General features: G+C 49.9%; 1 protein-coding gene across 1 annotated transcript in view; it reads left to right on the top strand.

The window, feature by feature from the left end:
* Positions 1-27,298, top strand: part of IQSEC1 (IQ motif and Sec7 domain ArfGEF 1) — a 648,999-nt gene extending 621,701 nt beyond the window's left edge. Inside the window, exons 6-16 of the mRNA XM_042782283.1 lie at positions 1,397-1,558; positions 4,253-4,375; positions 6,638-6,804; positions 11,032-11,171; positions 11,908-11,937; positions 13,594-13,719; positions 15,318-15,417; positions 18,199-18,360; positions 19,185-19,361; positions 25,405-25,454; positions 26,759-27,298. Of these exons, the coding sequence (XP_042638217.1) occupies positions 1,397-1,558; positions 4,253-4,375; positions 6,638-6,804; positions 11,032-11,171; positions 11,908-11,937; positions 13,594-13,719; positions 15,318-15,417; positions 18,199-18,360; positions 19,185-19,361; positions 25,405-25,454; positions 26,759-27,298 (1,777 nt within the window). The remainder of the gene's footprint in view (positions 1-1,396; positions 1,559-4,252; positions 4,376-6,637; positions 6,805-11,031; positions 11,172-11,907; positions 11,938-13,593; positions 13,720-15,317; positions 15,418-18,198; positions 18,361-19,184; positions 19,362-25,404; positions 25,455-26,758) is intronic.
* Positions 27,299-27,769: the final 471 nt, after the last annotated feature.

A 27,769-nucleotide genomic window follows, 5' to 3' on the forward strand; every position in this document is an offset into this window, starting at 1 on the left:
TGTGTGTGTGTGTGTGTGTGTGTATATACATACATACATACATACTAGTTTGGTCATGTTATCAGAAGAAACCATTCCCTGGAGAAGGATGTCATGCTTGGTAAGGTGGAGGGTCAATGAAAGGGGGGAAGACCCTCAATGGAATGGATTGACACCGTGGCTGCAACGATGGGCTCAAGTATAGCAAGGATCATGGAGCTGGTGTGGGACCAGGTGGTGTTTTGTTCTGTTGTGTATAAGGTCACTGTGAGTTGGAGATGACTCAACGGCACCTAACAACAGCAGTTCTGGAAGTCAGAAGTCTGACATCAAGGTATCGGCAGGACTGTGTTCTCTGTGAAGTCGCAAGGAAAAAAATCGATCTTTGCCTCTTCCAAGGATTAGTTCCTGGCAATCCTTGGTGTTCCTTGGCTTATAAATGCATCTGTCATTTCAATTTCAGCCTCCATCATCACATGGAGTTCTCCCTGTGTCTGTCTCTGTGTCTCTCCTTTTCCTACAAAGACACCAGTGATAGTGGATTAGAACCCATTTTACTCCAGTATGACCTCATCTTAACTTGATTACATCTGCAAAGACCCTATTTCCAAACAAGGTCTCATTCACAGGTACAGGGGTTAGGAAGTCAACATATCTTTTAGGGGGAGACATAGTCCAACCCACAATAAGAAATTAAGGCCCTTGTCCAGGCTCACCCAGCTGCCTGGTTCCTGAGTGTATACTTCTGACCATCACAGGAACACAAGTACTGGCCCCAGAGGCAGTTGGTGAGCCTTAAATAAATTAGTGTGTGTGACATGCTTATACCATTGACCAGCACAGAATAAGTGCTCAGTAGATATTGATGGTGGTGGTTTTCATTATTTCCTATCTGAATTGGGGTGCAGCACCTACCAGCCTATGCCTATGGGCTTCTACACAAAACAGAGCATTGAGTTCAGCTGGGAAGGGAGATCATCTACATGCATTAGAAGATGTTTGGGGCTGCAGGCAACAGAGGAGGGTGTGCACAACCCAGTGAGGGGCAGCTGTACTACAGAAGCGCTTCTGAGCTGCTCAGCCCCACCTCAGGACAGCAAGTCCATGCTCATACCTGGTGTAGGTTCTAGGCGATTCTGTGTGAAGGCTTTTGCTCCAGTCTGTCCCCATGGTGTGAGCTTGGCGTCTTTGGGCCAGCACCTCCACAAGGAGAGGTGCCTTGAGAGCCTTGAATGCTGTGGATGAGAGGAATGAGTGTTAAAGGGTGGTGAGTACAGGTGGGCAGGGAGGGAAACCTTGATCACCCAAACAGAGACCCCAAGGAGCCAGGCAGAGACCTAGGCAGGAGTTACAGGATGAGCATTGGAACTGGGGGCCTGTGTCACCGAGGCTGAGGCTGTTTTTGTTCTACCCCTAGGAAGCCTGAGAAGGGAGTCCAGTACCTCATTGAACGTGGCTTCGTGCCTGACACGCCAGTGGGGGTGGCCCACTTCCTGCTGCAACGCAAGGGCCTCAGCCGGCAGATGATTGGCGAGTTCCTGGGCAATCGGCAGAAGCAGTTCAACCGTGATGTGCTTGAGTGAGTTTTAGGATGCAGGGCAAACCTGTCATAGGCCCTGTGACCTCTTTTTGCTCACACAGGGTACATGTTACCACAGCACACAGACTCATACACCCCTCATGCCATACACACTCATACAGTATGTAGTCACACACAAACATTTCATGTGCAGTGCTTCACATGCAGCACCCTGTCCTACCTTCTCTGTTCCCCTGTACACTCACCATTGGAACTTTGTATAGACCATAGTCACACACAAAGTACTAGGCATGCCATTTGCTGTATGGACTCCCCATCTCCTCCTCGTTCCTAGACACACACTCGAAGATGCCTCACACACTTTGTGTTGTACACTCATACTTTGCCATGCACACGTGGCATCCATCAGGTGCAGCCCATGTCTTACACACGTTGACCCTGCCTGCCCTCCTTCCCTCTGCCAACATATACCCTCAAGAGTCTGGATCCTTTGCAGCACAGTCAGTCCAACAAAGCACTGAGGGAATCATCCCCTTGCTGACCCACTTTCATGCGGCAGCATGTGGCAACATTCACAGGAGGGGAAAGCCTGAAGATGTAGGGCTTTTGCCCCCTGTCCAGGCTATGTTTCTCAGTATAGGCTGATAGCCTATCACCTGTGCCTGCCCTGCCACCAGGGAGGACAGGAGGGGTGCCAGGCCACTCTGACCCTAATGCCTTCCTAGGGCAGGCAGTCCATTCCCAGAGCTCAATCCTGAACCATGCCCACAGCTCTGCCCCTGCCTCGTTCTCTTTCCCATCCCAGCTGGAAGATATGAAAGTGATCATCCAAACTCACCTCACAGCCTCATGTCCCCACCAGCCCAGAGAGCTGGTGACCAGACACTCTCAGCTCCCAGCTCTTAAGAATGGCTTTACCATTCTTAAGTTCTGCCCAGGATCAGTGCTAAATCTCTCCATTTACACCTCAAGTCCTGTCCTCATTACCCTCTCCTGAGTACAGCAGCCACCACAGAAGGATAATTACATTACTGAGCAACCTCTGAGTCTCAAGGCCTGTGTCAGTATCTCATGGGAACTCTTTCAGCAGCCCCATAGTGGGACTAGGAGGATAGCTTCCCACAGATGTCTTACATTCCCTTGGTTAGGGGGTCAGGCCTTGTCTTTGAGGATGTTTCTGGCCAAACAGAGTTGACACAGGCAATTATACCCTGCGATGGTGACTCCAGGCCAAAAGGCCAGGAATAAGCATTGAAGCAGAGTCAAGGGTTAATCATCAATTAATACTGGCAGTTCCTTTCTCCATCCATCTACTGCAGCTCTCTCGTGGGGCTGGTGAGGAAGGGATTCTTATGCATATCACCAGTAAGAGAGCAGCTGGGGCTCAGAGAGGGTAGAGGGCTCCCCCAGAAGCAGCACATCTCTGGAGAACGTATTCATGCAGTATGAGTGCTGTGCTCAAGAGCCTGGCCACATGTGCCCTGTTCCATCTTTGAGACTACCCTGGAAGGAGGTGGGCAGTTGCTGTTGCCTTGTTTGTTTCACAAGTGAAGAGAGCAAGGCTCCAGGGTAGGGAGGGGTTGACTAAGGGGGTTGCCCCCACTACAATCACTCACATACATACAGGTGCATTCAGTTGCACACTTGCACCCCCACATGAGCATACTCAGACATACACATGGAGATTAAGTGAGCTGGGGGTTTTGTTAAGAGCTAGTTTGGCAGCGGGCATGTGGCAGCACCAAGCAAAATGCCCATGCCACCCTTGGCCAAACGTGCCTGGCCTAGGCTTGCTTTCTCCCTGCTCAACATTCCCGTTCCTGATGCATCTGGAAAATCCTGCTGCATTGTTGATCTGATGATTGCCACCCCAAAAACCATAGAGTAAAGAGATGTTCATGGAATAACAGATTAGCTCCTTACCGAGTCAATGGCCTAAGACTATCTTGGTCTATCCACCTCCGCCTCACTGCAACCACTACTGCATGATTCCACCCCCTCAAAGCTAGCTCTAGGTCCACGGGAAATCCGTGTATTGTTCTCCTTGGATCAGAAAATAGCAGCAGCCTCAGGAAGTAGTGAGACTCCCCTCAATCCACCACACCAGGCAACCCTAAGGATAGCTGCTGGTGTGGTGCAAATAGTCTTGCATGGTTTCTGCCCCCATCTTCCCCACATTCTGCAACAGCCTGGGCAGCTTCAATTTGTGAGCCAAGCTCACAGCCCCAGCGAGAGAGGCCACAAACCCAGTGCCCTGAGCCTCCTATTCCTTTTCTATAAACAGGAGAATACCCCTTCCTGTCTCACTGAATAGAGAAGACTCAGTGAAGTAATGTGGGTTACATGATTTAAAAATAAACCTCCATATAACCTCTGTGCTTAAAGATGTCTGTTTTGCAAGAGGGACCCTTATCAAGGATGAATTTGTCACTTCTAACCATAAGCTCTGGCCCCCTCAGTAAAGAACTACACATATAAATATAAGCCCAAACATTTTCCTACAGCTTCACAGGATTCGTGGACCTCCCTGAAACGTTGGGGATCTTTCAGCTTGATTCTAAAGTGTTGTGCTTTGTTGGGTGGAGGAAGTTGAGCGGGACCCTTCCTGACAAAAGGGCCCCTGGGTAGCTCCCCTCATGAGAAGGCCAGGGTCTGTGAGCACCTTGTGGCAGCAGAGGCCTCAGGGGCTCTGTGGGAAGAGGAAGAAGAAGCTGATGGCCATATCTGTTCCAGCTGCGTGGTGGACGAGATGGACTTTTCAGCCATGGAGCTGGATGAAGCCCTCAGGAAATTCCAAGCCCACATCCGCGTCCAGGGGGAGGCACAGAAAGTGGAGCGGCTTATCGAGGCCTTCAGGTTGGGGGCTCTTGTGGGGTGGGAGGGCAATAGGGGAGAAGAGTGCTTCTGGCTCAAAAGCCTGTGGAAAGCCTGAATCCCCCTTCATTTCTTTCACCCAAGCAGAGCCTGGTGTCCATGCCTTTTACATTGGGAGTGATCATAGCAGCCCCTCCTGAATGCTCGGCACTGTGCTGGCTCCTTACAGGGCATGGACGGGAGGGTGGGAAGGGACACTTATTAGCCTAATTTTGAATTTTGCAGATGAAGAAATAAATTGAAATTAAGGGGCTTGCCCAAGGTCACGACTGCTCATTAGTGTTGGAGCCAGGTTTTTGAACAGCCTTTGTCTTCCTCCAAATTCTCATTCCAAAGCCAAAGTCACTGTCTTCCAGTTGTTTAAGACTCATAGTGACCCCTCTTTGAGTTTCTGAGGCAGTATCTCTACAGAAGTAGATTGCCCAGTCTTCTTTCCGAGGAGTGGCTGGTGGGTTTGAACTGCCAGCCTTCTGGTTAGCAGTCAAATGCTTTAGACAGTACACCACCAGAGCTCCCAAATTAGCCATCAGTTTATTCATGAGTTCAGTCATGTTCATTTATTTATCCACAAGAGGCCATCTCTCATAGTGACTCAACACAAGCTACGTAGTCAGATGGCCTGGCTTAAATACTAACTCCACCACTTACCAGCTGTGTGATCTTGCTCTGGTTACTTAATTTCTCTGTGCCCCATTCCCTCACCTATAAAATGGGGATAATAATAGCACCTACTCTAGAGAATAGTGGAAGGACGAAATGATTTGGGATAAGTAGACACACTTAGTCCAGTGCCTGGTACATAGTGACTCGAAGTCCATACCAGCTGTTGTCATATGTTGTTGTTGTTATGTGCCGTTGAGTTGGACCCAACTCCTAGTGACCCCTCCTTGGGTTTCCAAGGTGGTATCGCTACAGAAGTAGATTGCCCAACCTTCCTTCCAAGGAGTGACTGGTGGGGTTGAACCGCCAGCCTTCTGGTTAACAGTCAAGTGCCTTAGGCACTATGCTACCAGAGCTCCTAAACCAAACTCACTGCCATCAAGTGGGTCCAACTCATAGCGACCCCTCCTTGGGTTTTTGAGGCGGTAGCACTATGGAAGTAGATTGTCCAATCTTTCTTCCAAGGAGTGGCTGGTGGCTTGGTGGCCGTCAGCCTTCTGGTTAGCAGTCAAATGCCTTAGACGCCACTGGTTGTCATATAGTCACTCATTTAGTGAATATGTATAGCTTGGCCAGGAAAGAGTCTCCATGCTCTGTGTGAGGTGTGGACAGCAGGAGGTGGGTGAGCCATGAGCCAGCTGTTGACCCTGCCCTCTGGGGCCAAGAAGGAGCAAGGATAACCTTAGGGCCCTGGGAAGGGGCATTCAGCCACTTATTCCCAGTAAAGCTTCCTAGAAGGGCAGCAATAAGGATAAGATAGACTGAATCAGAGCTCCACATCTTCTGAGTTTAATGGTTGCTGCTTGTTCCTCCTAAGCCTAAGTCACGGAGTTCCATCCTGGTTCTTTTTCTCTGTCTGTGCCCCTTTCCACTCAGCCCTGCAAGAGGTCACCAGGAGAGGGGGCCCTGGAGGGGCAGGGAAGCATGTTCCAAACGTGGGAACAGAAAGTGGGATGACTTGAATAGGAGGTATATTAGTGAGGCTGTTTGTTCAGCTGCTGTAACAAAGATCCCATAGTAACAGTGGTTTAAACCAAATGCAACTAAATGCATTTCTCTCTGAGCTGGTGTGGAGGAGGCCTGGGCTTCTTCATCCCAAGGTTTCAGATGGCGGTCCTATTATGACATCCCCATTCCAGCTGGGAGTGGAGCAGGGGGAGAAAAGTGGAGGGCAAATGCTTGCATTTTTAGGGCATAATCTCGTGGCATCTGCTCATATCCCACTGGCCAGCACATAGACACATGGCCACTCCTATTTCCAAGGGAGACTGGAAAGTGTGGTCCTCATCCTGAGCAGGTAAAAATATGAGGTAGGTGGGGCTGTAACTAAAGTAAGAAGGGGCAAATTGTTAGTAGGGTTCCTCTCTGCCAGACAGCAGCTATCCCCATTTATAAGATGCACACAGGGGTTATCCTCATTTACCAGATGCAGAAACTGAGACTCAGAGGGACGTGACCAGCCTCGGGTGATTGCCTAGCTGGTGAGTGCCAGGGCCCGAGCCATGGTGGCTACTCATGAGTGAGGAGGCAGTCTCACTGCCTGCCGCAGTGGCCCTGACCCTCCTCCTCTCCCCCGGCCCCCAGCCAGCGGTACTGCATCTGCAACCCCGGGGTAGTGCGGCAGTTCCGGAACCCAGACACCATATTCATCCTGGCCTTTGCCATCATCCTGCTCAACACGGACATGTACAGCCCCAACGTCAAGCCCGAGCGTAAGATGAAGCTAGAGGACTTTGTCAAGAACCTCCGAGGTGAGCTGTCCCCTGGGCCTCCAGGCTTGGGCAGGAACACCCTCTTAGCACCCACACTCAGCCAGGTACCTGTGGGACATGGGGGCCAAGAGTGAATAAGACATGAGTCTTACCCTTCTGGAGAGCTGGAGAAGACGGTCAAGCAGGGCTAACGAGCTCCTGTGTACTTAGCATCTGTACAGAGGGGCATTTGGTGGGTGTTAGTCCTCAAAGGAGTGCACACAACACAGGTAACTGCAAAACCATCAAGTGCTGTCTTGGAGGGGCATCTGGGTGCACTGAGGGCCACACACAGCCAAGTCTCAGGTGACTACCCTCATGGGGAAGGAAATGCTTTAGTTTATTCCTGAAGGATGAACAGGAGTCTTGACAAGTGCAGGTGGAGGGCAAGTCATTCACTATCAAGGGATCAGCAAAGGCAGAGACAAGAAAGTGCTGTATGGCAGGCAGGAAACCAGCCCATGAAGGACAGGAAGGAGTGGAAACCTGCCCCCAGAGTTGTGGGGAGCCAAGGAGACCTGAGCCAGGCATGCCACTGCATATCAGTGCTCAGAGCAATCACGGAGCAGCAGCCAGGGGCCAGACCACACACCCACAAGATAGCTGCCCAACAGGTAGCCTCTGCCCTTGATGTTCCCCTAAAGTGGCCTTTTTGATTTTGTACTTAGATGTATTTATTTTAGAAGGAAACCTTATACTATCGTTGTAAATGGAGAGCCAGTAGCATTTGCCATACATAGAAGACATTGATAAATCCAATGAAAAGAAAGCATGACTCCTGAATTCTCTTGGATGCTGTTCTTGGCTTTGGTGCTAAGGCCAAAGCCTACTCGCTCTCCCCCATAGGGGCAGGGAGGCTAGAGAGAGGTGTTAATGACATGGGCAGCAAAAGGGAAGATAGAAAAGGAATTGAGAAGGGAATGGCCATCTTCCCTAGAAATTCCATGTTAGCCAACATCATGTTCCTTGTGGACCCCTGGGATCCCTGGAAGGAAGAAGAGGGGTTTTGTGTCCCCCTACTTGGTAAACAAGCTGCAAGAGCAGAGGGTAGATTGAAAAAGAACCACAGACTAGACTAGAGATTTAGAAACTATAACATCTTTAAAAAAAAAAAAAAACTGAATCAAGTCCAACTTCTTTGGCTTACTGAGCTGCTTAAATTTTTCACCTATTTCCTTTATATTTACAAACAAGTTGCTTTGTCATCACATCTGCACTGGCAGGATGGTTCTCCTGTGGAGTAACTCCAGGTACTCCCCTGGAGACTGCTTCCTGCTGATGTTTTTACCCATCCTTGCCCGCCCCCTGCTGGTGGACACCATCATAACAGCAGCCAGTGGAACCCCCAGATGTTTCCTCAGGAAGCAGAGAAGGTCCCTCAGGAGATGGCAGGGCTGCCCCTTCCCTGAGCTTGGCTCCAAGATCTGAGTGGAATGGGAACAGAAAAGGCTGGGGTGTGGTTTAGAGCTGTCTTCCAAACATTCAAGGCATGCAGTTATCTGCTGGTTCTTAGGGGGTATTGCAAGCGATACAAGGTAGGTCAGATCTTTGGTATAGTTCCTATGGAAAACTGAGGCATCTGGAAACCTCATTAATGGCAAATATATCTCAGGAAGAGAGAGCATGCTATTGGTAGCCCTTTGATGCTGCCCCCCCCCCACACACACACACATGCACATATAGGCCCTCACTTTCAGCAGGAGCTGGGGAGGATGTTGCCTGCCATGAGCCAGCCCCAGGCCCTTCTGCAAGCATCTCCTTCCTGAGCTCAACCTGATTCTGGTGCTCACAGGTGCGTATTTTCCATCCTCATGACCCCAGATGCCCGAGGACACTGGCACCATTATCACCCGGGGAGAGCCTAAGGGTGACTTTGACTAAGTTTTCCTGATTGTAGAGCCACACCCACAGCAAGTGACTGTTGGGCAGGGCAGGACCCTGGTCTCCCATGACAGCTGGTGTCCAGTTTATTGTTTATCAAGGATGCTTCTTAGCCTCCTCCTTATGTGTATGCACGCACCCACACACTTACACACTTTGTCTAGAATCTCTCACTCCAGTTGTTTTCCCAGAAGGTACCAAGTAGCAAGAGGGCCCCTGGAGGACTCAAGGATGGGTGGAATAGGGATAGGTCACCAGTATGGAAGCCAGACATACAGTATTCTTTTATTATTATTATTATATTTAAAAGCTTGTTTTACATTAAACATAACATGCACATTTAGTTTCATTCCCCATTCGCCATGTCCAATCCTAACTTATCTGTAAATTATTTTTAAATGGTATTACCTTACGTGGTTGAAAATCCAGAAGAGCGTATCCTTCTGGACTTTCCAAATACAAATATGCATGGTAGTTTTTACCCTCTCTGTTTTGCACCTAGGAGCTCTGGTAGCATAGTGCCTAAGGCATTTGACTGCTAACCAGAAGGCTGGCGGTTCAAACGCACCAGCCTCTCCTTGGAAGGAAGATGGGGCAATCTACTTCCGTAGTGATGCTGCCTCGGAAACCCAAGGAGGGGTTGCTATGAGTCAGGTCTGACTCGACAGCACATAACAACAACAACATTTTGCACCTTGCTTTTTTTCCATTTATTTTTTTATTTTTATTTAAAATTGTGAAAATATATACAACAAAACATAATCCAGCTCAACAATTTCTACATGTATAATTCAGTGACACTGATTACATTCCCAAGTTGTGCAACCATTCTTGCTATCCTTTCCCAATTACTCTACTACCATTAATATGAATTCAATGCCACCTAAGCAAAAGCTTCCCTTTTCCCCTCCCTTCCACCCTGATAAACACTAATAATCTTTGGTTTTTATATATTTGCTTATTTCATATAAATGAGACCGACAGTATTTGTCCTTTTGTGACTGACTTTGCCCAGTATAATGTCCTCAGGGTTCATCCATGTTGTGGCATGCATCAGGACTTCATTTCTCTATATGGCTGAGTAATATCCCATTGTATGTCACTTAATTTTATTTTACTGTAGTAGAGCATATATAATAGAACATTTTCATCTTGCCTTTTTCATTTCATAAATCTAAGAGAAATTTTCCGTATTGGTTCACTGTGGCTTTCTGCATTCTATCTGGCAGGTACATGGTATTGCTGTCATACTGATGTATAATGATTACTTAACCAGTCCTGTGTTAATGGGTAAAAGAGTTTGTTTCCAGTCTTTTGCTATTTGGAGCCAATGCTTCAATAAATAACCTTGAATGTGTATCATTTCCCATGGGATAAATTCCCCAAATGCAATCAGTAGACCAAAGGGTGTTTGAATTCATAATTTTGATAGGCATTGCCAAATCGCCCATATGGGGGTTGATCCTTTCTCCACCACACCAGTTATATGTGGGAGGACTGATTTCCCCACAGAGCCTGTTACCAAGCCTTCCAGGCAGATCTCCCTAGGATAAAAGTTTGCATTTCTCTGATGAGTAGGGTTGAGTTGCTGTTCTCAGCAGCTGTTAGGTGTGCTGTACAAGAAAGAGTATGAGCTTGGAGTTAGAGCTACCTGAGTTCAAGTCCTGGCCCCTATTTCTGCCTTTGTGATGTGGGACAGCAGCAGCACCAGCTGAGGTTTCTTGTACTTTCACACAGTGCCAGGTGCTGAAGCATACTGCATGCTTCCATTTCCTCACAGCAGCTCTGTGAAGCACTCGGTGCTCTTGGTGACTGTTTTTGGACAAGAGCACCAAGCTAAGGGGCTCAGTCACCTGTTCAATCACACAGCTAGTAAGGGACAAAACTAGAATTTGGTTCCAGGTCTGTCACAGCCTGAACTCACAAGCCCTGTGCTTCATAGCTGCTCCCACCCCACCCCTCCTCTGAGCCTCAGTTTTCCTATCTATGGAATGCAGACAGTTATGCCTGCCTCACAGGGCTGTGGTCAGGATTAAGCAAGGCAATATTTACAAAGCTCTCTCAACACAACTTAGAAGAGAGTGCAGCTTCCCATGCTTGTCCAGGTGGAGGCTAGATGTGCTAGCCTTGCTCCTAGTAGAGGGATTCTGAGAGCATTTGTGATTGACTGACTGTAATTCAATACCTGTGTGTCTGGAAGGCCTTTGGTTCTGTTGAGGATGGTGAAAGAGATCCCTATTCTGTTATGGTTAGAAACTGGTAAGTCAGAGGATGAGGCTGGGACAAGGCTGAGCAGTCATAGCCATCCAAGCCCCAACCTGACCCCTGGCCACGGTCTCCTTCTAGGTGTGGATGACGGTGAGGACATTCCCCGGGAGATGCTCATTGGGATCTATGAGCGGATCCGCAAGCGGGAGCTGAAGACCAATGAGGACCATGTGTCTCAGGTGCAGAAGGTGGAAAAGCTCATTGTGGGGAAGAAGCCGGTACGTGGCAGGCCCTGGCATCATCAGAAGATCTCTGTGGGGAGGCACAACCCCCTCCCCCAGTGCGACCCTGGCTAGCTCTGCTGGCCCAGCAGTGACTATAACACCACTCTAAATTCCCCACACCACCTAGAGCCTTGCCCTTCCCAGGCAGGGTTTGTGCATTATTTCAGGGTTTTTTATTTTTCCTTTAGTGGCTCCTAATTTTGGGGAATAATGGGACATTTACTCAGGATTATATCTGAAAAGAAGGGTCATAGGACGGATGGTAGCCAGGCTCCACTCTGAGCCCTGTCTATGCCAGTGGGCTTCCTTGGTGACCTCAGGAGTTCCCTCAAAGTGCCCTTGGAGCTCTGCCAGCCAGTCTCCCACTTGCTCACAAGCCTTGTGGAAAGGGAGGATGCCATGGGGATTGGGCTGCTGCTTTTTAACTGGACATTGCCACCCCTTAGTTCCTCAGGGCCCAGGTATACACCCTTTGGAATATTAAACCAAACCAAACCCACTGCCATTGAGTCAGTTCTGACTCAGCGATCCTCATAGGGTTTCCAAGGCTGTAAATCTTTATGGAAGTAGATTGCCTCATCTTCCCACAGAGCAGCTGGTGGGTTTGAACTACTGACCTTCTGGTTAGCAGCCAAAGGCCTTACCCATTGCGCCACCAGAGCTCTTTGGAACATTAACATCTCCTTTTGGAACATTAACATCTCCTTTTGTCTCCTGTTTTCCCACATAGATTGGATCCCTTCACCATGGGCTTGGCTGTGTAAGTATTTCTCTACGCTTATGTTCTGGCTGATGTACTGCCCTTGGGAGACTGCGGGCTCCCATCTCCAAAGTTCTAGCTGCTAGAGATAATTTCCAGAGTGATAAGAAATTTGATTTTCATAATTACCCTAGCCTCAAATTCCTGCAGGACCAGAGAACACATGGGGAAGGCTATGCATTCTAGTGGAAAGCTTCCCAGGAGCTAATAAGAGTCTTTCCCTGTCCCTGGGCCCCAGGACCCTGCACTGAGGCAGATGGCTGGTGGATGATTGCACTTCCAGGCCTTCACTCCCACAGCCTCTCCCTCTTTTCACCCCAAAGCCTATTGCATCACCACCACCCTGACAGCTTCTGCCTGCTCACCCTGGAGCACATGTTCCTCCAGTCTGGCAGTCTCTTCCATGTCACCTGTTGTCTGTCATTATCCCTTACCAACAGCCCACACCCCCTACCCCACCCCACACAGAGAGTTAGCATTGCAAAACACATTTAATCATCCTCTCCTTCACCAGCTTCCCATAGAAAGAGTCCAAGATCCTTAAAAGCCACCCATGCTCTGGCCCTTGGCTGCCTCTACATAACAGTGTCCCACAGCCCTCTCCTTTACCCTTTTGCTCCCACAGTACCAAATGGTGCTGCTCCCTGCACCGCCAAAATGTTTGTCACAGTTCCCACCCCTTGTCTTGTCTTCCAGAAAAGTACTTAGTCCTGGGGAACCCCACCAGCCTCAGGCAGAGTTAGCTCTGCCTTCCTCCCTTCACAGCTGCCATGCATTTCTCCCATTGGAGTTGTCTTTTTATGAGACTGGAGCTCCCAGCAGTCAGGCCTGGGCCTCTGAGACACCAACTGATTAATTCAGGCCTCAGAGCTTCTTCAGCTATGGCAAAGTGAAGGTGGATGGTTCCCCTGAACCCACAAGGGGCATTTTGGGGTCAGGTGTAAGAGGGCAAGGCGAGGACAAGGACAGGCATCATGGAAATTGGGTGATTGTAGGGTTAGAGCAGCCAGGTCTCACAAAGCTTTGTGGGCCTGGCTCATGATGTGGATGGCTCTTTCAGACATCAAAACCATTGATGTCTTTTAGGAGGAGGCTTGGTAGAAGAGAAGTCATGGTCCCTGGGACTAAGCCCTGGCTCTGTGATTGAGGGCAAGTTGCTTAACCTCTCTGTGCCTCAGTTTCCTCGTCTAGAGTAAACTCTAGAAAATTTTCTTCCATACACTAAACAGGCTAATGTGTGTGGCTGGCTCATTATAGGGACTCACAAAACAAGAAGTCCTTTCTGGCTCAGGAGTTCCACGTGAGATGAAACTGTAGGAAGCCTGTTACCTGCCTAAAAAAACTGAAAGCCTGTCTTACCAGAAACAGGCACTTAGCACAGGACTTCAGGAGAGCATGGCTAGAGAATCTTAAATAGTAGTTCCTGAGAACAGAGTGGGGAAAATCATTATGAGCCAAAAAATATATGTCTTTCTTTGCCTGGTTTGCAAGAGGAATCCTTTTCAAATTGCATTTCAAATGCAAGAGGACCCAGCCTGGGTTTCTAGCATGCAAAGCTAGGCACCTTTGCTGTGGCCTCATAGAGGGTGTGCCCAGGCCCCAGAGAAGTGGGCTGAGCAACTGATGGCAGAACTTTCTCTCCCACTCCCTGCACAGGTGCTGTCTCTGCCCCATCGGAGGCTGGTTTGCTACTGCCGGCTCTTTGAGGTTCCAGATCCAAATAAACCCCAGAAACTTGGACTGCACCAGCGAGAAATCTTCCTGTTTAACGATCTTCTGGTGGTATGTGGTTCGTCCGCAGGGTGTTGTGGGTGGAAAGCCTTCATGTCAGGAGACTGGCTCTGTGTTTGCACCAGGGTAAATGTGTACACAGGGGTAGACGTAGAGGCTGTATTAGCCCAGAATCTTTTGGTTATGATGGACAGAAATCAAACTCTCACTGATACAAATGAGAATGGAACTTCATAGGCTCATGGAAGAGACCCGAGGAGATTTCTGGCTTCAGCCCCAGCTGTTCCCAGAGGCTCACACAATGTCAGCAGGCCTCCTTCTAATCATCTCTGTCTCTCAGCTACACAGGCTCTTCCTGTCCATGGGCTCCATACTCAGGCAGGCTCTGTCCACAAAGGGAAAGTTGCCCCAACAACTCCCAGCAACCCGCCCAAAGAGGGAGTCTCTTCCTGACAATTTCAGCAATTGTCTCAGAACTAATCCTCCTGTGCCTGTGTCCTCCCTAAACCAGTCCCTGGGGCCATGGATGTGCAGTGCTTTCTTATTGGCTAAGCCTGGATTACAGCCCAGCCTCTGCAGCTAATGGACTGAAGGTGGGAGAGGGGCTTTCCAAAGGGAAATGGAGCTGCTGCCAGAGAGAAGTGGGCAGATACTAGCCAGGTGGGATAAGGATGCCCAGTACAGCTTGTCCTTCAGGTTTCTGTCCTTCCTGCAGGCCGTTGGCTTTCCTGCAGAAGGCCCTTCCCCATCCCCCACATGTTTGATTGGATGTGAGAACCAGATGGTCTTCTCTGACTACTGAGGTTAAAATTCAGATTTGTGGCTCCAAATCCTTTATTAAGAGACTTTGAGAAAGTCACTTCCAATGCCCGAGCCTTGTTTCCTCCTTCATAAAATTAAGCTCTCAGGGAGTTATAATGGTCATATGAGGTCTTAGACATAGAACCTTGCATGGTGATTGGCACTTATTGGGCACTCAATAAATACAAGCTTCCCTTCCCTCCCAGCCCAAGCTGGCCAACTCATTGTGGCTGCCAGGATGGAAAGTTCCTCCCCTTATCTGCAAACTGGCTCACAGCAGAGGAATGTGGTACAGGGCCTGGCAGAGGTGGAACTATCATGTTCTCTGGCACAGGATCTGGGCTCATGGGCTAGGCATCAGCCAGATGCCTCTTACATGCAAGGGTTGTTTCCAACAGAGGAAGTGATGCCTTCCCCTTCATGAGCCTGTTGCTACTGAGTGCTGACCACCCACCCTGCCCACCAGGGTACCAACCCCAGGTGTGTGCACCTTGCATGGCTATGAGAAAGCATCTCAAGGGGCCATCCACGGCAATGTGCCTGCCACCTCTCTGCTGGGCTGTGGGGCTTTGCTTCCAGCCAGGATGGCATTGGGGACTTTTAGGAACAGAAACTAGCATCTAAGTCACAGTGTGAATAGGCATGCCTTCTTCCCTGTGCTGGTTCTTCCCTGCTTCAGGGGCCTCCTGACTGCTGAAATACAGAGAGCGTTCTCATGCAAGAGACCATAGTCGCTATCAGGGCCACTGAAAACCCCTAGCTCCTAGATCTATGATCCGGGCAGGCCAGGGGCTGTTCTGGGGCACTGCAGATGATAAGCTCAGGCCTCTGTCTCTGGCTGCCTACAGGTCACCAAGATCTTCCAGAAAAAGAAGAACTCGGTGACGTACAGCTTCCGACAGTCCTTCTCCCTATACGGCATGCAGGTCCTGCTTTTCGAAAACCAGTGTAAGTCTCCTCAGGGCCTGCCTAGCCTCTCCCTCCCCAACACACCCTGGTCTGGAAGTGTGCATGTTGCAAAGTGTGACCTGGCAGCCCCAGCATGAGATGACTGGGAGCCATGCAGACTGGCATCGCACAGTGTCATGCACGTGGTGAGATAGCATTTTTCTTTACAGTTCTTGTTCCTCCTGACATCAAGGGGAGGATCTGATGCAGCTTCTCTGGTGCTCTTGTTCCCTCTGCTAACAGAGAATGGTGGCAGGCTAGGGTCTCAATAAACATTGGTGACTAGGAAGACTTAAATAACATTGCCCCATGCTTATGTTTACTCTTACCATTACCTCTGCTTATTGCAAGTGATTCGATTTTTTATTTGTGGTAGAAATAGATTTATTTCAATATAATGTTGATAGGAAAACATTAAGTAAATAGGTGATATGCAAACATAACTCCCAGAACAGGTGAAGAGCTGAGCCCTAGCCTGAGTACAGCCTGAGTCCAAACCCCAGCTCTGCCACTTAATACTATGGAGCTTGTTGATTTAACTTCTCTGAGCCTCAGTTTCCTTTGACTATAAAGTGGGAGTGACAGTAGTACCTACCTCATAGGGCTGCCTTTAAGATTAACCAAAACCGAGAGCACCAGTCAAGTAGTAAGTACTCAAACTAAAAACCAAACTCACTGCCATTGAGTTGATTCTGACTCATAGTGACCCCCATTGGGTTCCCAAGGCTGTAGACCTTTATAGAAGTAGACCACCCCCTTTTTCTTCTGTAGAGCAGCTGGTAGGTTTGAACCACTGACCTTTTGGTTAGTAGTCAAAATGCCTTAACCACTACACCACCAGAGTTCCTTAGTAAGTGCTCAGTAAGGCTTTATTTTTATGGGCTATTGGGACCCCCTCAGCTGTGAGTGGGTCATGGGGCCTGGGGAATTGGGAGGGGAGCTGGCTCATATCCCCCACTGACCTTTTCTTTTGACCTTGCTCCTTCTCTACCTGCCCCCTTTTTTCTTCTCTCCTTTGCCCCTTCCTGGTCAGAGGTTCTTGAGCTTTAGGCTAAGTCAGCCCTCCTGGGACAGGGTCCTGCTGCCCTGCATGGTCTGAGGGGAAGACTGCCCTGAGAGGACATCACAGTATCCCACCTTCTCAGAACAGCTTGTCATGGTGCTGCTTGACCAGCCTTTGATCCCAACACACAGGGACTAAGAGCATGAATTTAGACTTTGAACCCCCTTCTCTGTCCATAGCATTACAGAGGGGCAGGTGAGCAGATGCATCTGCTGCCACAGCTACCTTTCTTCTTTCCCCTGCCCATGATGAGCCTGGCCAGGATGCCTGAGGAGCATCCTGAGCCCTGACCATGGCCATCTCCTCACTCCCTGCCCTGTCTACGCTTTCCCAGGCCAGAAGTCATGCCTTGCCTTGATTTTCCACATACTAGCATGTAGGGGCCTAGTACCAGAGATGGTGGTGCCATCCCCCCATTGTCCTGACCAGCAATTCCCCACTCTACATTTGTGGTGATGACCCCTGCCTCCTAGGCTGGGTCAAGAGCTCACTGAGGTGGTGGCAATGAAGCTCCCCCAGGGAGCTAGTCATAGATTGAACCCCAGGGCAGAGGCTGTGCCAGGTCATCTTTAAACTCCCAGGCCTCGGTGCCAGATCCCAGCACTAAATGATAGCAAGAGCCGACCTTGAATTTCTGTAAGAAATACCTTCATACCAGGGGTCTCACTGTGGCAGCACATTGGTCAGCCATGGCTTTGTCCTGTTTTATTTGGCTTGCACATTTTTTAAAAAAATTCATTGAACCAACATTTAAATCAGTAAGCTTCACATCCAAATTTAGATTTGTGTGTGTGTGTGTGTGTGTTTGTATGTAAGAGAGAGAGAAAGAAAGAGCGAGGCTTCTCTTAATAAGCCAAAAGGTTCAGCATCACTGAGCCCACATACTTACATGGTGATGATGGGCTGCATAGCTACCCTGCCCTAGCACTCCCCAGGTGCTCACAGCCCCACCTAGCCCAGGTCCCCCATCTAGGATACCTGCTTGGGCCTGCAGGCATTTGAGACTGCCAGCCTTGAGCTAGGTCTGAGCGAAGGTGACATTGGTTTTGGGGCCAGGAACCTTCAAACACCCAGTTGCCGAAGGGCTTGTTTGTTCAGCCATGTGTTGCCCACTAAGGAAAGAGATGACATCAGTAGACCAAAGCCCAGAAGATGCTGAGGGCTCAGAGGTGGCACCAGCTGGGTGATGGCAGCAAGATACTGGGTTCAGCATAGGAAGTGTTGGGTGTGAGGTGCCCACAGCACATCAGAAGGGAACCATGGGTCTGGAGACCTTTAGGAGAGAACAGAGCTCAGAATTCTGGTCTTAGAATTCTCTGAGGTCACTGGATAAGACTCTCACCTTTGCCCAGTCTACCTCCTGCACTCAGTATCAGGCCACCATGATAAGCACCAGGCAGTCACCAAGGACCTTGAAGTCAAGGGCACCATGACCTTTAGAGAATGAACACCCTGGCTTTTCCCTCAGGATTAACCAACTCTGTCTCCTGACTTAAGTATGGACCAAAGTAGGGAAGATGGAGATTGTTTCATGGTCGCTTCAGTTTGCCATTGTTACAACCTTTCCTCCCTGGTTGGATGAGTCTGTGAAGAGCTTGGACCCTAAGTACTTCTCTCATGCAGATACTGAATTGAGATTTTTTATTATTTCTTGACCAGAAAGGAGATTATAGAATATGGTAGACCCCACACTTCCCTTCTTTCATTTTCCTTTGTAGACTACCCCAATGGCATCAGGCTCACATCTGCCGTCCCTGGCACAGACACTAAAGTATTAATAAACTTCAATGCGCCCAATCCTCAAGACCGGAAGAAATTCACTGATGACCTGCGGGAATCCATTGCAGAAGTGCAGGAGATGGAGAAGCACAGAATAGAGAGTAAGTACCAGGTGTCTTAAAGATGAAGAGCAAGCTGACACAGCCATTTGTCTCCCTTCCTGGTGGCTGTGACAGCAGTCTGCAATAGGTGACTCCCTGAGCCACACAGAGATTCTCCCAGTTCTTTTATAGCTTTCCACACAATCACATGATAGGGCAGTCCATGGGCCCCAACCACAGAAAGGGAGCATGGAGGAAGGAAAGAAGGGAGAGGTCTCTTTGGTGTACCTAGACAGGTGGTGGCTGATGGGACTCAGTCCTGCCCATCAGAAGATCCTCTGAGTTTCTTGAGGTTTAGTGTGATTATTATTTACTTGTCTTCTTGCATCAGGAACTTATGAGGTCTTGGTTGTGGCCATCCCCTGGATCCCATGGATGAAGAGGGGGGATGACAGTTATAATCCCTGCCTCTTCTGATTCCACATCTCCCTGGAGGCACATGAGTGTTCCACCTCTGACCCCTCCCTTGGTGGCACAGCTGGTTAGCCTTTGCCCATCTCCTGTCCCAGAGGCAGGGAGGTCTTTGTCCGCTTGTCAAACCTCATGACTGGAAAATGACTGTCTTTACCAGAAGGTCCTCCATCATCCATTCCTGGGATCTACTTCCTCTTCCTTATGCCCAAGACAACCACTGCATCCTCTTTCCCAGAAATAACCTTCCCTCTTATTTTTTCCTCATTCCAAGTGGATGGTAGTTCAATACAGTGCCAACCCCAAGCAGAGGGTCTGGGGTCCTCAGCATTTCCCTCCTACCTGCACCGCCCCCTCCCCCAAGCTGCCCTCTGGTCCATGATCCTCTCACTGAGCCCTGCCCTCTCTTTCAGCCGAGCTTGAGAAGCAGAAGGGTGTTGTGCGGCCCAGCATGTCCCAGTGTTCCAGCCTCAAAAAGGAATCGGGCAACGGGACGCTGAGCCGAGCCTGCCTGGATGACAGCTATGCCAGCAGCGAGGGACTCAAACGCAGCGCCCTCAGCAGCTCCCTAAGGGACCTCTCAGAAGCGGGTAAGAGCTCGGCCTAGAACCACCTTCCTAGCCCAATGCATGCAGGACTCAGGTGGGCACACCCACGGTCAGGGCATGCATTGCGCGCCGGGAAGGGCCTATGGTGGAGCAGCAGTGAGTGGCAGGGGTCAGACAGAGTACTGTGGTGTTTCCTGTGACTCTCCCAAAGCCAGAGCAGCACCTGACAATACAGAAGGGGCATCCCAAAACAGCAGAGGAAAACAGGGCCGAGTTGTTGTCAAAGGGAAAGGCAATCTAGCCAAAACAGCCTGGGGAGGTCCTCCCATTTTCCTTCTCTTCTTTCAGGGGTTTTTGTTTATTTGTTTATTCATTTATTTTCTAAACTTGCTTCTAACACGGAAAGAGCAGGCCCCACCAGCGGATATGTCCTGTTTACCTTGTGCTGCTGCATCCCTGTGTTTTATGCTGATGAATGAAATTGAGTGAAGCCCCTCTAAATTGTGTCTGAAGACTTCCCTTTTCCACTGGTTTTGCTCTCCCAGTGGAATCGCCTTCCCTGGGAAACCCCTGCCTCCATCCAGTGCACTCTGTGGCCATGATTGGGGTCCAGAGTGAAGGGAAAACTCTGGTGGAAATGTGGTTTTGTTGTTATTTGTTTGTTTCTGTGTGTTTACTTTGCTGCCAGCCACTTAACCCCCAAGCAAGCAGCACCCCTCCAGCCTTCCAGGGTTCCCAGAATTGGGGGTACCTTGGGCACCAGCAATCAGGGAGCTTCTGCCAGCTGCCTTTGCCCTCTTCTTCCTCTCCATTAGAGAAGGTGCATGAGGGCAATGCGAGAATGCCCTGGCAGGCTGCCTGCAGGTTCTGCTCCAGATTGCTCTCCCATGGGTGCTGTCCAACTGGCTGTGGGTGAGAGATGTGGACCATCAGTTCTTCAGCCCCCACTAGTCATATCTAGCTAGTCAGCTTCTCCTGGAGGAGGCTCTAAGGGTCTGCCATTGTACAGCGAGTACAGGGTGTTATAGTTTAAAGGACACATTGCTGCTAAGCAGTGCAGGCTCTATTTGCCCCAATGCCCCAGCCCAAGAGCCTGACATAAGCCCTTGTTTGTTGGTAAAGCCTTCTCATGCCAAAGATGAGCCTCTTCCCCCACAGAGGCCCCGTGGCCTCTCCCTTCCTGGGGGCCTGCCCAACCTACCCCAGCCCCACCTCCAGGACCACCCTAATACAGCCCTGTTCCTACTAGCATCCCTTATCTGCCCCTATCTGCCTACAGCATTGCCTCACTTCTGCTTATTCATTTCCTAGAATCTTTTTTTTTTTTAGTTGAATTTTTCTCTTTGCTTTTATCATTTTTTTTTCCATAGTAAAAATCAGAAATCCATTGCATGAGGATTTAACCCAGGATTTCTCAGCCTCAGTACTGCTGACATTGAGAGCCAGTTATAGGGTCGTCCTGTGCATTGCAGGATGTTTAGCAGCATCCCTGGCCTCTACCCATTGGATGTAGTAGCACCCTTCAGCCATGATAATCAGTAATCCCTCCTGACTTTGTCTGGTGTCCTCTGGAGGCAAAATGGCCCTTGTTGAGAACCACTGGTCTTACCAGTGCCTGGTTAAACCCACTAAACTGGACTGCTTGGGGCCTCTGTAGTCTGCAAGCCAAAGAAAAGACCTCTGTTTTGAGTATGTGCAGTGTGTTAGTGCTGTCCTCACTGTTCCCTGAGGAAGTCCCAGGAGTACCTGGGAACCCTGTTTAGCCCCTCTCAAGAGGCAGTGGCTATTCAGAAACTGAGGCCTTGGCCACATCCACTCCAGGTCCCAGCCAGTGGGATCTGGAGCTATTTCCTGCCAGGACCTCTGCTGTCCCCTCTCTGCCAGAGCTTAGGGATCAACAGAGCCTGCATAGCCAGGCCTATCCATCACAAGGATGGAGTTCCAAGCATTAGCTACTTTCTTTTTATTGTTGTTATCGTCATTATTATTTGAGGATCCTGGGTTTGGTGATTCTCAGGAGTTGAATCTTTTCTGCGCCTTAGGACACAATGCAAGAAAAAGCCCAGAGAGCCTCTGCAGTCTGGAAGGGTGGAGGGGGAGGTGCAGTGGGTGTTTGGGTTAAGGCAGCCACCTAAGCCCTGGACTTGGGAGAGTCCACCTCTGATCTCCAGATGAAGATTGGCAAATATCAGGAGGCTTCTCAGATTCTGGCCTTGTAGCTAGAGATGTAGAATTCCATGCTCTGGATGAGTTTAGGGACTGTGAGCTCCTTTGAGGCTGTGGTCATTCCCACCTCACCTCACTACAGCTCACAGCTCTCAGCATGAGAGCCTGACACCAGGATGAATAAGTCAAGAAGAGGCAAGGCCAGGGTGAGCCTCTCCCCTCAGAGCAGGGGGCCCTTGGAGCAGCTGCCTCTAGACCTGCAACCCATCCATCCATCCAGGAGATGACCCAACAGGGATATCTCCTCAGCCCAGCATGAACCTTGGAAACTGATGAGGCTGTCATGGTTTAGAAAGCCACTGACATTCTAAGAGATAGAGAAAAGGGCCCAGGCTCTGGTCCAAGCTCCACACATGTGAGCCGAGAGGCCTTCTTGATGTCTCTAGGCCATAGTTTCCTTCAGCCAGAGACACCCATGCTAATATAAGTGGCACCAGTCTTTGCTGGTGCCTCTAAGATCAGGAACCCAGCAAGGACTACAGAAACAGACATGGACCGGCCTTGGCTCCTGCCCCATGATCAGTCAAGTCAAGATGCACATGAGCCAGAGACCCTGGCTGGACAGGACCTCTGTCCTTCCCCAGCCAAGTTGCCTAACACCAAGTTCCCATAGAAAGGACATCTTCTAAGGCACTGCCTGCACCAAATGACTGTTCTACTGAGTGCCTCTGGCAGTGCAGAGCTGAAGACTGCTGTGTTCTGCAGCCAGGCTGCCCTGTCTGCAAGAGTCGATGGCTCCTGGAGGCTGCCAGGCAGTGGGCACTCAGAACAGATCAATAAAGCAGCACCTGCTGCCACATGTTGGGTTCTCTACAGGGGAAATGACCCTGTGACCACCTCTCCTGAGGCAGAGTTGGGCAGAGGGTGGGGCTGTGCTAAGGATGGCCATGAATAGTATCTCTTGGAGGAGAACTGTGAATGTACCTCCTTTCACCTCAGCCCCATCACTCCCTGCCAAACAGTCTACATTAGGGCATGGTTCAGCACTCAGATTCTGGAGTTAGCCTGAACTTGTTCATCTCTTAGCGTTGCACTCAGCTGCCAGACCCTGGCCAAGCTTCAGCTCTGGACCTTCGTTTCATCAGCTGTAAAGTGGAAACAATCACAGTTCTCCCCTGATAAGATTGCTTTGAAAAATAGTTGATGCGTCTGTCACACTTAGTGTAGTGCCTGGCACAGGGTGAGCTCAGTGTATGTGATTGTCACTCTGGTAGTGGTTATTGAGCATGTGCATCTGTAGCTCCAGCATTTCTGAGGGCCACAGGGGAGAAACCTCAGCTGAGAGCCCACCGTGTTCTGTCCTGTTCTGACTCTGAGAAAGAAAGGGAAGGCTGTGAGCAGCAGCCTGACAAAGTAACTTACTGGGAGCTCCTTCCCAACAAATGGTTCCTGATGCTCCGGCTGCTGCCCACAGCTGATAGGGCTTGGTCTGGCTCTAGGAGGTACTAACTGGAACAGAGCTCACAGAGGCTAGTGCAGGACCCAGTGAGGGGAAGGATGCCTGAGTAGAGAATGACACTGGGGTCTGGGCAGGGACCCTAGTGCATACATCATGGGGTGAGCCTCCTTATGGCATGCCTTACCTAATCAGCACGTGTGTTTAAGCAGATATAGTAGATTGTACACATGTGTGCGTGTGTATCTGCAAGTGTGTGCATACACACAGACCCAGGCTATAGTAAGCAGGCATGTTTGTGTGTATTCCTATAAGTACATAGTGCTCAGGGACTTGAGTGAAGAGAAAGCTCCTGTAGGATCAACCCACATCCCATGGAGAAAAGTTGAGAAGATGAATTTTAAGAAACTCAGTTACTCCAAGACATCCAGATTAAAGCTCTCCTACATCTTGGCCAGGAGCTCTGGTAGCATAGTACCTAAGGCACTTGACTGCTAACCAGAAGGCTGGCGGTTCAAACCCACTAGCCACTCCTCAGAAGGAAGATGGGGCAATCTACTTCTATAATGATACTGTCTTGGAAACCTAAGGAGGGGTCGCTATGAGTCAGGTCCGACTTGAGGGCACATAACAACAACAACAACATCTTGGCCACATTGGGCAGAAGCAGGAGGAGGAAGGCAAACTCTGGTGACCATGGTGAGGCTCAAAGGATCCAGAGCCATATTCTTTCTACCCAGCACATGGCTGGTTGCCCCAGTCTGGTGAGCAGCAGCTTTCACCCCAGAAGCTGGAAGATGTGGATGACCAGGAGGCACATAGCAGTCTCTTTCTTCTTCTAGGACCCTGGGCTAGGCTGGGCTTGGGTCCAGCTAGGAGGACAGTGTGACTCAGTTTTCTTGCCTGAGAGGTGGGCAGGCAGCCCTGGGTTGAGCCCTGGCTATTGGACTTGCTCACTGTGGAAATGAGCCAGTTAGTTCATCTCTCATAGCCTCCCTCTTCAACATAGACGTAGTGATACTGTCTACAGCATTGTTGGGGGCCTTAAATGAGGAAATTAACATGTCTAGTACTCGAGCATGGCTAATGCTCCATAGATGGAACCTTCTAGAAATTCAAGTTGGCAGGGCCATTCTCTGCCCCCTCGTCCCATCCTCAGTCTTAAAGCTGGATAAATACCAGGCCCCTAAGGTCGGACACCCACATTGTGGCAAGTTCTATGTTCTGAAGAAATCCATGGAGAAATCCTTCAAAGAGATGTGGAGGCCACAGGTGTTCCCGGGCATCCAAACCAAGAGGAAGACTTGGCCGTGCTTGGATGTAGACACACGTAGTGCACTATGCACTGGGGTCTGAGGAAGACATCAGCAATGAGACCTCGCGGTATACAGAGGGCTTTGCAGCATCCTGGGGAGTGACTTTGGTGGCATAGGGGTTAAACCGTTTGGCTGCTAACCAAAAGGTCAGCAGTTCAAACTCACCAGCGGTTCTGCAAGAGAAAGATAAGACAGTCTGCTTCTGTCAAGATTTACAGCCTTGGAAACCCTAGGGGGCAGTTCTGTAGTTCTGTACTATTCTGTAGGGTTGCCATAAGTTGGAATTGATTCGAAGGCAGCAGGTTTGGTTTTTTGGGTTGAGGAATGGTGCTGACAGAGAAGAAGCAGGGCTTTGGGGCCCTGGCCTGGGAGGATGTTCTCCATTAGCCCTGACACTACACAAACCAAACACTCTGCCCCCAGAGGCAGCTGCACATATGAGCGGTCCAAGAGAAAAAGAACGTGAAATTTGGTTTTGTCTTAACCATTAAACCCCCCACCTTTCCAAAAAAGACAATATATGTGTATGTGTGTATGTATGTATATATATATGTGTGTGTGTATATGTGTGTGTGTGTGTGTGTGTATAGAATCCACTAAAAGGGCTGTTGAGAGTCACTTGTTTCTTTTTTTTTTTTAAATTATTGGAGAGCTGCCCTCATGCTACCTGCCCCTGTCAGCAGTAACTGAGGTGAGCCTGGCACCAGCAGTAGGAGGTGAACAGACTTTCATGTTTGACGATGGGCCTCAGCTGTACACAAGCCTCAGCCCACCAATAAGCCCTTCCCCACAGACCACTATCTCCAGGGGAAAGGGTATAAAGCTGGGGCTGGTTTAAAATTTTTTTTATTTTTCCTTTTTAAAAAATCTATTGTCTTTTTTTTAAAAAAAAAAAAAAAAAAAAACTTGTTACTGCACTGCTGTCTCCTTCCCTACTGAACCTCCTCCTCCAACCCACCCACTCCTGGCACTTACAGGCAGGTAGGCCCCGGTACCTGAGCCTGCAACCTAGTTAAGTTCCCACCGTTGCTCCCCAGTAGTGATGCCAGGCTCTGTAGCAGCGGCGGCATCAGCTCAGCGCCAGGGAGGCAGCGGCTCCCCAGTCTCGTGTCCGTGTCTAACCTCTGGTATTGCATGTTCTGGGCAGGGAAGCGAGGGCGTCGCAGCAGTGCGGGATCGCTAGAGAGCAATGTGGAAGTAAGTAGGAAGCGCCTATGTCCAGCTGGCTATCGTGTATTGCCTCCCCAACCCTTGGTTTATATCTGTTGTTCTTTTTATTTTCATTTTTTGCTGCTCCTCCCCCCCTGCCACACACAGAAGCAGGCATAGACATGTGCCCTCCCCCTCCCTGCCTGCCTTAGTTTGGTGCATGCTGGCTTTTTCCCCTCTATGCCTAGAAACACCTGTGCCTCTCACCAGCTTGTTTCCAACTGAATGGTGGGGGGTGGTTCTGGTTTGTGTGTTTTAGTTTCCACTTAACCCCATTCCGTTGTGGTCCCTGAGCATGGTTAACCATCCCGGCTTCCTGACACTCCCCTGCACCCTCCCTCCAGCCCCCAGGCCACCACTGCTGCAGGTGGGCAGGCTCCAGTCACTGTGGCACCCCACTCACCCACCACTCTTGCTGTTGGATGTTTTTGCTGAACTCTTAACTTCCATGCTCCGCCATCCCCATCGCTTCCTTTCTGGAGTTTCATTTGCTGTGTGTCTGCAGTCATGACACCATGGAATTGCTTAGCTAGCTCGTGGGAGGAGGAAAGCCTGAAGAGAGAAAAATTCAGTGTGGATTTCATGAGATTTCATTCATCCTCAAACCATCTCTATATTACTGTTCATATCTTAACCTCATCTTGCAGATCATTTTCTGTTTCCTTCTTTTTCCTTGTTTGGTTTGCAGTAGGTAGCTGCAGTGAATGCCTAGGCAGTGCCCACCCAAAGGACAAGGTTCCCTGAATCCCACCTGTCCCCAGCACCACCATCCCAGAAGCCATGGGACTCAGACAGGCTGCACAGATGCCTCTGAGACAGTTAAGAGGACTCAGGAGAGGTCAGGATGCAGGTTCAGCAGGCTCTGGGTTCCTTTTTCATGTGCACCAGCCCTTCTCCACTTCACTCACCACAAGCAACTCACAGACACCCCCCATTCAGTCATTTGGATCTGAAACCCCAGGCAGGCTTCCAGTTACAAAACGCTTGTTGGAAAAAGAACAGAAGTCTGCCACTTCTGAACAGAAAGGAGAGTGCCCTTTCCCCTGCCCCCTGCTTTGGTCACTAGAAGACTGCTTCTCAAGGTCCTGCCACCTCCCTCTTCCCCAGCTGTCCTGCCAGTTAGCATGAGAGCAGGTGGGGCCTGAACTAGCTTCACCCAGCCCTGCTGAGGCCAGTGAGTTGAACTAAGGCTTAGAAGTCAGTGGGTGAACTTTTTACATTTTTAAAAAAATCATTCTGACCTAAGTACTTTAAGATCTTTTAATTTTGATTTCTATGAATTTCCTTTTTAGGGGTCCATCATTAGCAGTCCTCACATGCGCCGGAGAGCTACATCAACACAAGAGTGTCCATCTCGCCCACACCAGACTATGCCTAATTCATCTTCCCTTCTGGGCTCCTTATTTGGTAGTAAGAGAGGGAAGCCCACTCCCCAGGCCCACCTGCCCCCGGCCCCTCCCCAGCCGCCACCTCACCCACCGATCCTGCCCCACCTGCAGCACTCTTCAGCTGGGCATCATCAGGGGCCCTCAGAGGGCCAGATGCAGGCCCAGGTGCATGGGCATCACACCCCATACTGCCACATGCAGCAGAACCCACCCCCCTACCATCACCACCACCACTACCACCCCCCTCAACATATCCAGCATACACACCAGTACCACCACGGCCCCCATGGGGGACACCTACCCTACGGGGCCCACGCTCATGGCCATCCGCCACTGCCCTCGGCCCAGGCAGGGCACGCAGCGCACTACCATGGGCAGCCGCCCGCCCCTCCACCCCCTACCAGCAGCAAGGCAAAACCCAGTGGCATTAGCACAATTGTGTAGACAGCCAGGTTGGGGGGCGTCCCAGACTCCCTGGAACAACTGCACACCACACAGAGGCACACCCAGGAGGCGGCCAACCTCAGACCAAATCCAGGGTACTTCTGTTTCCATCTCTTCCCTCTGCTCCCCACAGCCTAGACGGAGCCCCTATGAGCCTCAGAGCTGGTGTTTTAGGGAACAAAGCTCCTGACTTATTTTAGTGTTGGTACCCTGGGCTCCACTCACCTCAGCCCAGGGAATGGGCCTCAGCCACCATCAGCCTTGAAATGGTCCACCTGCCAAGTAGATGTTGAACTGCCTTCTACCCCTACTTCAGCCTTCAGCTCTCTGCTCCCTAATTTTACACGCATATGAAAATCCAAGTGAGATACAAAAAAAGACAAAACAAACACCCAAAACTTGCTGCATTATTGCTCTTTTATTAACAATGGGCAAAAAATTAAGTAGACCTGATATGGTTGATGAAAATAC

Source organism: Orycteropus afer, unplaced genomic scaffold (genome assembly GCF_000298275.1).
Source record: "Orycteropus afer afer isolate SDZICR_OR568_19922 unplaced genomic scaffold, OryAfe1.0 scaffold00283, whole genome shotgun sequence".
NCBI classification, from domain to species: domain Eukaryota; kingdom Metazoa; phylum Chordata; class Mammalia; order Tubulidentata; family Orycteropodidae; genus Orycteropus; species Orycteropus afer.